Source organism: Mastacembelus armatus, chromosome 11 (assembly GCF_900324485.2).
Source record: "Mastacembelus armatus chromosome 11, fMasArm1.2, whole genome shotgun sequence".
Taxonomy (NCBI): Eukaryota; Metazoa; Chordata; class Actinopteri; order Synbranchiformes; family Mastacembelidae; genus Mastacembelus; species Mastacembelus armatus.
Genome location: NC_046643.1, coordinates 3,376,492 through 3,387,810, shown reverse-complemented (window position 1 = coordinate 3,387,810; position 11,319 = coordinate 3,376,492). Strand labels below are relative to the sequence as shown.

The 11,319-nt window shown below is 39.8% G+C and overlaps 1 protein-coding gene across 1 annotated transcript; it reads left to right on the top strand.

Moving 5' to 3' along the window:
* On the top strand, positions 1–7,564 carry maneal (mannosidase endo-alpha like). Its single transcript, XM_026300614.1, has 4 exons — positions 1–523; positions 1,319–1,428; positions 6,071–6,147; positions 6,928–7,564. The coding sequence occupies exons 1-4, from the start codon at positions 19–21 to the stop codon at positions 7,562–7,564; spliced, it is 1,329 nt and encodes a 442-aa protein (XP_026156399.1). The 5' UTR covers positions 1–18.
* Positions 7,565–11,319: the final 3,755 nt, after the last annotated feature.

Here is an 11,319-nt window from a genome sequence, read left to right as displayed (position 1 = left end):
GCACCACGGACAGCGACAATGACTCGGCTACGCAGGAAAGCCCTTGTTGCACTTTTCCTCTTCACGCTCTTCATTTTCGGAACCATGATGGGGCTCAGGACGTTGAAACCCAGCGATGGTTTCTCGGACCTGGCCCCGGGAATGGACTTTATCGGGGAAAGATCCGACAGGAAGCGGCTGGATGTGAAAGACGCGGTGGAGTCGCCGGATAAGTTCCATGTGGGCAGCAGCGACACTAAGGTGGTTTTCACCAAATCGGACCGAGATTACAGCATATTCTATGATGTTCACATATTTTACTACCTGTGGTACGGAGCCCCCAGTGTGGACAACAAGTACATTCACTGGGATCATGTGCTGGTGCCACACTGGGATCCTAAGATTGCAGCCAGTCATGCCAAAGGACGGCACACTCCTCCTGAAGACATTGCCTCAAGTTTCTACCCGGAGCTGGGACCATACAGCTCTAGGGACCCAAAGGTGCTGGACTCACACATGGCCCAGATAGAAGCTGCTGCAGCAGGTGACTATTCCTTAACACTGGCTCGTCATATTTGTATTGTTCTGGTAAAGGGTTGACTGTCTCCTATGGGCCATAGGCAGAACTTAGAAATCCCCACCAATTAATTGTCGTTTTATTTAGTCAGTTTAGGTCACATTATGATTAATAAGTGCCTGAAACTACAATTCCCAAATTCCCATTAAAACTATAGGTATTTTTGTGTTTTGTAATTAAAGCAGCACTATAACACAAGACAAGAACGTTGATATTAATATGATCATGCAAAACATTGAAAAACATGTCATGGCTTTTTATGTATATTATAGGATTAAAAAAAGCTGTTCAGATCACAAATTCTACTTATAATACAGCCTATAACTTACAGTGTAGTATTAATTCTGTATATTAATCGTGTACCAATAAAATATTTAGGTAAAGTGAAAGACAACAACATTATGGGGAACAAGAGAAAACCAACTGAGCATTTTAGAAGAAAAAAAAGAAATGAATGCTACCTCAAGAAGCTTTGTAAATATGGGTTACCTAGGAGGGACAGTACTGAGAGACAAGCCTGAAGTTTAAAAAAACACAATTGTAGTGTGTAGGAGAAAACTCAATATACAATATAGAGGTGTTATTACAGTGTTTCTTTAGCAGATAGGCCAAGCCACCCTCCATGGATTCATGTGTCATCTTTATGTCTTTTACTTTGTGGTATTGTTTGAAATAAAGATACAGAAAGTCCAGAAAAGTACCCTGGTCCTGCTGCACTCAGACCAGTCTTCCTCCCCTCCTCTCCATGCTGTGGTGTTGCAGGGGTGCTGGTGCTGTCCTGGTATCCTCCTGGCGTGGCAGACGACCATGGGGAGCCCACAGAGGACCTTGTTCCTGCTGTGATGGACGCCGCCCACAGGCACAGCATCAAGGTAACTGGTGAGACTACCGGTATGTTTTTCATTCCTGATGATTTACTGAATGAATGAATGATGTGCCAGTGACAGTTTGCTGTGTTGTCACAAGGAAACCTAAAAATATTAATATAATCAGTATGGAGAGCATGTTGGTTATGATCTTGACAGCATGACTATATGGTACTAAAGTCAGTTTCTGAAATATGTCACATGCTTCTTGGAAACACTTTACAGCATTACATAAAAAGACATGTAAATGACAAGAGCAAAAGCAACAGCACTGAGGCCTGTGTAAAGCACTGAAGTAGGTAGCTTTGTCTGAATGCTGCTTCCAACCTTGACTTGACTAATCACAGGGCTGCTCCAGCTGACCGGCCACTCACAATATCCCTCCATACTAGATGGCTTACAAATAACAGTCAATTACTGCTAAGCTGATAGTCAGTTACTAAGATAGTTAAGTAGATATTGATACAGCAGCTAATGGGTCATGATAGTCTCCTCACAAGTCAAGCAAATTTTAACTACATTTTGTAGTGATGCTGCTGATTTCCAGTCGGGCTCCATTAAAACCACTGCAGAATAAGAGGATGCCACAGGATAATGTAATTAAAAGAGCACCAGTCAAAGCTTCAGTACATGCTCAAGCCACATGCTTCATATACATTATGACTTATTTGCTAAATCAGTTTCCATGGCACTTTTTTCATATTTAGCTTTTATCAGACTACATAAAACATTGGTACAAAATTTTGAGATTTTTCATCCCGCTTTTAAAGCAATATGTCTGTTGTAGAGAGGTGATAATGTTCTACTATAAGACTAATTTTAGCTGAGAGAATAGCCTTTTTTTTAAAGACTTCAATTCCTTTGGGGCAGAGTTTCCTTTTCAGTGCACAACTCCATCTAATAATGTCTCCATCTATTGTAGCACTAAAAGGTTTCAGATACCATAAAGCCATAAGATGCTGAAGGTGCTTAGGACAGCAGTGGCAACAAGCTGGGTACAGACTGTAGATTCAGCATTAACCAGACAGAAGCGCTTTCCTTCAGACTACTTTCATGCTCCTTATATGGAAGTCTTAGACTGAGAACTGGGTCTCTCTGTGTGTCTCAGTCAGGCTTACACAACAGTGTCTATCTCACAGCTGACCTAAGGGCTAATGCTCTAGTGTTTCAGTGCACCAAAGTTGCAACTGACAAATACAGGCCGAAGTCTGTGAATATGAGCAGTCATGTGTTCATCTGCTCTGCAAATGTCATGCCTACCTAAGGACATCAGATAAGAGGACTCCTCTGGCTATATCCAAAAGTAGGATCAGGTGTACCGATTGATCACTCTACTAAATTTCATCAAGATCAGGCCATCTGTGCCACAGGAATCACTAAATGCATCACATATGTCAGATAGGAGGACACAGGCAGATCTATAATCCCCGGCAGTCTTCCATCCTCACTAAGTGATCAAAGATTAACCCAGGTGGCTCAGTGAAATGTTGATGTCCGAATGACTGCAAACAAAAGAGAAATTCAAATTTTCCTAAAGCAGAGACGTATTAGTGTTAGTATTCTATGCTCTAGCATGGTGCCTGTGGGAGAGTTACAGCAGGGGGCCAATCTATGCTGCCATATGCTTCAGGTTAGTGCTTTTTCATTATCTGAAGAAAAACCAAACATTTGAGAAAGCTGTTCAGGAGGCTTGTTAGTTGTGGGAGTGCCTGCACACCTGAGACTTCTAACGTAAATATATGAGTCTGTCTGCATCACACAACATAGAGGGAATCTGAGCAAATACAGCGCTTTTCATCCACATCCTTCCCAGCCAAACAGGAACCGACTGAACAGCATCTTACCTCACTGGCCTTTCATGATTTCCAACCAGTCAAGACAGCTGACAAGCCTGAGCCTGGGCGGCAAACACATCACGTTGCTATGGAAACTGTTTATGAAGACCTTGCAGCCTCTTTTGAAAGATGGAGTGGGTGTTGAGCATTCAGTATTTGCAGCACAACAGTTCTGTCACTGCTTTTCTATTTGCCACTGAGCTGCAGTAGACCTTTTTCTCCTTTGACTGAAGCAAACAAGCGTGCCACAGTTTTTTCCTGGATGACAGAGGGTATCTATCACTCAACTCTCAGCTCTTGTCACAAAACACAAAACACTGTTCTCTGTGGAATCATTTTCATGGCTACAGTTTCAGTGTATTTCATATTTTAATTAGGTGCCTCTAAAAATCTCTCATGCATATGAACTAAAATTCCCTTTGGACCGCAAACATCTAAAAAAGACTTAGCAGATATTCTTTCAAATTTTAATTATTATTGAGAAACCAGCTAAAAAGGGATTTCTGAGACTCTCCTGGGTCAGTCAAGGAGATGTCATCCCATGTCACCTGAGCGTACTGACGGATTAGATAACAATATGGGGCAAGCCTCCTCCTTCTGCCTCTCATTTCCATTCTCCAGAAATCCCCAACATGCTGCAGGCTAAAGATGGTGGTGGTAAGGTGTCATACAAGAAGGGAGAAATTCAGAGAAGACAACAGCAAGCTACTATGAGCAGTGCAGATTTCCAAACACTCAACAGGCTTTGGAAATAGTGTATGAAATGTAAATAAATTCAGTTGATTTATGTTTGTTAAATGTCATGAGAATATAAATACTTAATGGAAATAACAGTTATGTACTGTACCATTAACTAAAGAGTTTATTTGTCAAGTGCAACTTAAAATGAATAAAAATGATTGATCAGTTTTTGCTGTTTTGCACAAATCAGTACACCGGTACGTCCAGAAAATAGCCGTGGCTGAGTTTGCTTTGAGCCCAGTGGGTAATGTCTGACTGAATCAAGTTTTTCCCTCAAGGCTTACTATACGTGTACTGTATACAAACAGTTTAGTACTCCAAACTCATATACTCAACTCAACTGCTGCTGATCCTAGTTCTTGTACACAGTCTCTGCCCACCACACTTCCTGAAAAGGCAGAACTGCAGCATGTGTCGATAAATACTGAACAGACCATTTGGGAGCTCCAGTGCCCTACAGATTCATTCATGTATGAAAACACAGTAGACTCTTAGCCTCAGGATATTATTTGTGATATCTGCTGTCTGCAGACTGAGGACACTCACTGCTCTCTCATAGACTGTGTTTAGTGCCTGTTTGTTTTCAATACTGATGTAAACGTTTCTTAAGATCATTTTCTTGATTTATGATACTGTCAGCATGGTTATGATTAAAGGCATGTTTGTATATTTCTTGTAAGTAACATCAACACAATTATCATAATAAGTTATGTAAATTAGTAGACCATTCCTGATTTCACAAGGTATCAGATTTACGTAGACTAAAACTTAATATTTTGGGACAACAATAAAGGAGAAACTGCTTATTTTCTCTTGGTTTCTGTTAGTCCACCCTGTATTCTTGTGACCCAAACCTACTGACACTAAAAGTCACAGTTCAGGTTTACACTGCATGTGCAGGTGTGTCACGTGCATCTTTTGTAGATAAGCAGTTTGTATAGAAAACCATTACAGAAATGCTATAGAATGTGTGTGAAATAATTCCTCTGTCAATTATCCAGAGTCTCATGCACATTCATAAATGCTCTGCAGAGTCTGTGTAATAATCGTCTCCACAGAGAAAAAGCCAGTACTGTCTAGCTTCTTCTTTTATTATACATTAATATGACTGACAACATCCCAGTCATACCATTCATTCTTAGATACTTATTGCTCATTTGTCATGTTTCAACACTGTCAATCATATCCATGATGTTTTGTTAATTCAGTGACACTATAAAACCCATGCAAAATTTGTGAACAAGCCATTATCACTCCCTATACTTAGACTACACTTATGGGTTGTGGATAGTTCATGGTGTCCAACTGGAACAGCTTCATTTGAGCTGTTTTAAAATAGAGACATTTTAAAAACTATCACTCAGAAAGCCAAACTTCTGAGACTGTCTCGCCCTAAGCCTAACTTAGACATGTCTGTCATATCTTGTGTCTGATCTCACTGTTTTGATTTGGTGGTGACATGACCTTTCTGTGGCTTATTACTTAACATCCTTTTAACCCTTTAGTTAACCTCCATCTGTAACGTCATCACTTAACACCTTGTTCCATAATATGATCACATCTTTCACTTCCTAAACCACAGAGGAAAAATGAAAACAGAACCTTTTACCAGCAGTGGACTGCATCTTCAACATTCAGAATCACACAGAGGTCTACTGTCTGCCATGAAAGATATACAACCCTCTGTAATGTTTTAAAAAATGTTTAGTTGTTCCCCTAATACGGCATGCTGAAATCACAAATAGTGTCTGAAATGGAGCTGTCTGATACTTGAGAATTCACAAATGCATCCTGTATGGAGTACCTTCAGAGCAGTCATCAAATGACACTTCAGTCAACACTGTGATTCACACACAGCATGTTTAAATAATTAGCAAGGTTCACAGACCATTGATTTAATGCTGCTTTCATGCTGGCTGTCCATCAAAACAAATAATATGCTGGAAGTCTGAGTAGTGAGTGCTCACTGTGAAATGAACTACATGACTGCTTATTTTGAAGATTTTAGTGAATTCATGCTATGCTTTTGCAGAGTTTAGTTAACAACCATATTCAAATGTGTTTTTGCACAGGTGGCATTTCACATACAGGCATACAAAGGGCGGACAGACCAGAGCACGCATGACAACATCAAATACATTATTGACAAGTAAGTCATGTTTCTGTGTGTCTGTATGTGCTACTGGATTAGTTTCCTGTCATTCACCATTCAGCTTTCCTCATCAGTGGTCACTAACATTAGAAGTCTAGCAATGTTTTGATACATGAAGCTCACTAAGGGAAAATGAGGAGCAGGTAGATAAAATTGATAATTATAAATAGAGATGTCTCACCCATTCTCTTGCTATAATAGATCAGCAGGTAACGTTTGCTTTGAATTCAACCTGTGTCAAAGCAAAGCTGCCTCTTCCTTATAAAATTTTATGATATTCATATTCTTTTCCTATAACTCAGGTGATGTATGAAATATGTTAGCTTTATGAGGACACTGAGAAAAGCTATGAGATTAATCATATAACATCCATCCATCCATTATCTATACCCGCTCAATCTTAACCAGGGTCACAGGGATCTGCTGGAGCCTATCCCAGCTCTCTTTGGGTGAAAGGCAGGGGTCCACCCTGGACAGGTCGCTAATTATATAACAATTCTGCTAATAAGATAATTAGTAGACAAATAAAAAAGAAGCCACTGATCTCACACCGAGTAGGAATCAAGAGTGATGCCATAAAAAAAAAAAAAAAAAAAAAAAAATCAAAACCCAGGCTATACATTTCCCTCAGTTTTGAATTCTGGGTTTTATGCTGCCAGTGGCATGCAGAAATACATACTGCTAGCTGTAAAAATGTATCTACAGTATAGTAGCTTTAAAAATGTTTTATTTCATGCTCACTCTAACAGTTTTTTCCCTTTCTTTTAATTTCCTCAGGTATGGAAAACATGGCGCCTTCTACAGATTCAAGTCCAGCACAGGGCGAGTGCTGCCTCTGTTTTATGTCTACGACTCCTACCTGACACCAGCAGAGTCCTGGGCAGAGCTCCTAACAGCTAAAGGCTCCCACAGCATCAGAGGCACTCCTTACGATGGCATTTTTGTCGCCCTCATTGTTGAGGAACGCCACAAACATGGTATCCTAGCTAGCGGCTTTGATGGTATTTACACCTATTTTGCCTCCAACGGCTTCTCCTTTGGTTCATCCCATCAGAACTGGAAAGCTATCAAGACATTCTGCGATGCAAACAATCTGCTGTTTATTCCCAGTGTTGGTCCAGGGTACATAGACACAACTGTTCGAGCATGGAACAACCATAACACCAGAAACCGGGTGAATGGACGTTATTATGAGACATCCCTACAGGCAGCTCTGTCGGTCCGACCGGAAATTGTCACCATTACTTCCTTTAATCAATGGCATGAAGGGACGCAGATAGAGAAGGCTGTACCGAAGAAAACAGCAACCCGTTTGTACCTGGACTACCAACCCAACCAACCAGACCACTATTTGCAGCTTACGCGTCAGTGGGCCGAGCACTTCAACAAGGAGAAGGACAAGTGGCTGATGTGAACCTGGGTTTATCTCCCTGGTAGATGCCCTGAGCATGATCCCAGATGACGTTGAGTCAGCTATCACTAAGACAACAACTTTCTGTCCATACACCTATTTTTCTTCAGTACTGAGCACTCCTGGTGAGATGTCCCCTCCAGTGTTCACTCTACCCTCACTGTTTTTAATCACTAACAGTTTTGTACAGGGTTAATAATGTCGCTGATATGTTGAAGCTACAAGGTTGCAAGGATCAATCTATGTCTCTTTGCTGCATCAAGAAAGTGTGGCTATGTCTAGTAACTCTTCTCTCAAAGCTTTTTTTATTTTCTTAAAATAAGGTAAAGGACTGTTCTCTCCTGTATTTTCTTGAAGACAAATTAATTAAAACGTGTGTCTGTTTACTGTTGGAGAATCAGCGCTTGATGTAAAGTGACAGAGGTGTCACTGTGCAAATATTAAAAAAAGGCTAGGGAAAAGAGATCTGCCCAGGGCTGTAACAGCAGCTGATAAAAACTGTAAGCAGGCATGTATCTGGTTATAACAGCTCAAGTCTAATACTTCACTCAATTCCCAAAGACTCTCTTTGCTTGCATTTAAGCAATGAAGTATTCAATTCAGTTAACCTTAAAAAGGGCTGTACAGTATTTAAAACATGGGACAAAAGGGGAAGCATAGATTTTACAGATTTTGAAGTTCATCTGACCTTGTGGTCTCTTTAAAGTCTGTCTGCTCAATGGTATTTATTTTTCAATCTGATTATATTATACAGTGACAGGGAAGCATATGTAAAAACACAAAGTATGTGAAAGTCAACTTCTGCTCACGCTGTTTCTTGGTTTCGTTAGCTAGCCTGTTCAAACAATGTTACTACTAATAAAACCTTGCATTTTGTGATTGTTTCCAACAGCTGATTTGGTTTATGTTCATAGACCTGCACAGGCTAGCCTGTTCACTTGTAAAGGGATTGAAGGATGTATTTTCCAGCTTCTATCGCAAAAATTTCATTTAACTGAACTAAAGAGACGAAGCTGTAAAAGTTCATAATTTCCCCAAAGTTGCTTGGTGTCAGCACTCGCATACTAACACCTAGAAAACATCTGAGTTCATAAACCTATGGCGCATCTTTAAGTGACGCAAATTTGACTTTAGTTAGCTTACGAGGGCCAACTTTCTCCGGGGAAGCATGAGAAAGTGCCTCCTGAGCTGGAAGTGCAACACATCAGGCACAGTGAACCAACCACTGTCCATGTACTGTGGCTGCAGTCTTTGTGAGAACTGGAGCAGAATGGATCCCTCAGGACACGTTAATGCCTAGTTTTAATAGCTGTGCCCCCATTAAGCCTGTGCCCATCAAAATGACATGTTAGTACCAGGCTGCTGGCAGTCCTTTTACAAATGTCAGGCCTTGAAGCAACTGATTACTACTAAACTACAGACTGGGATTTAGTATAGAACAAACTACATTTTTTCCCTGAAACCCAGGATAATAAATTGCTGTCGACTACTACAAGTGCTACTGGTGATTTGAGCCTCAATTATAAATATTTACTGTTGCTTCTATTATTACTGCACAGTGGTGGGGTTTATATCTGTTTCTATTGTCTACCCAATCACCACAGACTGCTAACATTTAATAGCTAGTTAAAAGCCATTTAAGACTAAATGAAGGCCATATTTTACCATGTAGACCTTTTTAGACAGCAATCCATCCTAAAGTCTCCAATGTAGCTAGATATCATATTTTCCTCTATATAGATTCTTTTCTATCAATAACACTGTATAAACAGTATAAACACTGTATGACTATGAGTCCTATTGAACTACATGGTTCCTTTGCATCTAGATATATTTTTTGAAACAGTTTATGAATATACTATAAAAACTGATAAAATAATGATAATTCTTCTGGAAAATAAGCTTTGTGGTGGGAAAGAATCCAAACAGGGTGGTCAAGGAGATACTTCAAAATTGAGTGGTCCCCAGTGTGGGAACCTGCTGAGGCCACTCCCACACTACACTTGCCCTCTGTCTTTCAATTGAATTGAATTGAATTCAGTTTATTTGTATAGCACCAAATCACAATAAAATCATCTCAAGGCACTTTACAAAAACTAAAACTAAAAACCCAACAATTCCCTTATGAGCAGCACTTGGCGACAGTGGAGAGGAAAAACTGCCTTTAACGGAAGAAAAAACCTCCAGCAGAACCAGGCTCAGATTGGGCGGCCATCTGCCTCGACCGGTTGGGGTGAGTGGATAGAGCAGAGAGAAAAGAACAGCAACACTTAAGTTCTACTTCTTCCTCTGTCTCCTCCTTTGAACCTCCCTTGCACTGTGAGCCATTCTCCAGTTTCCAACTTCCTGATTCTGAAATCACAGACCTCATCCTTAAATCCAAGTCCTCTACATGTCAGCTAGATCCTCTCCCCACAGCTCTGGTCAAATCTTCCCCCTCATCATCCACTCCTCACTCACCACTGGAACTGTTCCCAATGAGGATCATATTGTAGGTCATTTGTGCTGCTTGGCCTCTCTGAAGGCACAGTGTGGAGTTGTAGAATTGTAATTTTATTTACCAGGACAACTGATACAAATGAAATAATTAATCCTGGTAGGCAGTTATACCCACTTGTTGCTACAGACATTCAGACCAATTTAGTGTATTGTCATGTTTAGCACTTTATAAGTATCTCATTTAAAATTAAAGGGTGTCAGGACTGACTACCAGATAGCAGGTGTAGGCCTAAACGCAGACAGCACGAGGCAACAGGGTTGGTTTGCAGGGGTTTAACACTTGGATCAGGGAGTGTGGACAGGCAAGGAAAAACAGAATGTCCAAGGTCTCCAACAGACAGTGGAAAACACACAGACACATGACACACGAGGCAAGAGTCCAAACAGAGTTCAACAAAATCAGGAAGTCTCCAGAAGTCTTTATTTAATGTCAGCTCTTTGCACTACCTGACCCTTTCAGTGAGTGACAATACTAACAATAATGTACAAATGAACCTCCGGCCATTAGCCTTAAAATTGTAAAATATCTGTGATGGAATGAAACTAAGTATTTTAAAGTATTTTCAGTTTATACTTCTACTTCATTTCAGATTGTAGTTTGTATTACACATTTATCTGACTGCTACTGTTGTACAAATAAATATTGTGGCATGCAAAACATGAGGTGCACTTAAACATTTACACTACCAAACACAATGTATAGGCACAACTGAAACAATGAGATGATTCATAGATAATTAATGACTAACTATTTTGGTTTAGTCATTTTTAGTTATTTTTCAATCAAAATGCCTGAAGCATTTTAAGGTTCCAGCTTCACCAATGTAAAGGCTTATTATGTTCTGTAATTTTGTGACCATAATACACTTCAAAAAGAGATTTTAAAATTTAAGGAGGATTTCATGCTTATTAAAACTGATTTAAAACATACTACATGTTTACATACTACATTTTATGTCTCTTCTATGGAGAAATATAATTTCTCTTCTAAGTTAGGACAGTGCTATGCACTCTGCACAACATCACTTTATTGTGTGGACCAGAACTTTGAAAATCCTCCTAAAAAGACTTGTTTGAATAGAGCTTTAGCCTTTTTTTTACCATAACTACTCTAGCCTCTAGGGACAAAGCATAAACATCAAGAAAACAAAAGTTAATACATTGATCCTTAAATGATGTATAAAAATAAACATCTCTGAAGATTATTAGCAGTTGATGGCAGCTATGATAAAAGGTCAGCAGCACTTTCACATGGGACA

What these genes read in the sequence shown, in the direction of transcription:
- maneal (XM_026300614.1), top strand. Translation starts at nt 19, where the DNA reads ATGACTCGGCTACGCAGGAAAGCCCTTGTTGCACTTTTCCTCTTCACG. An exon ending in GATAGAAGCTGCTGCAGCAG is followed by an intron (nt 524 to 1,318) that starts GTGACTATTCCT and finishes GTGGTGTTGCAG; the next exon opens with GGGTGCTGGTGCTGTCCTGG. An exon ending in ATCAAATACATTATTGACAA is followed by an intron (nt 6,148 to 6,927) that starts GTAAGTCATGTT and finishes TAATTTCCTCAG; the next exon opens with GTATGGAAAACATGGCGCCT.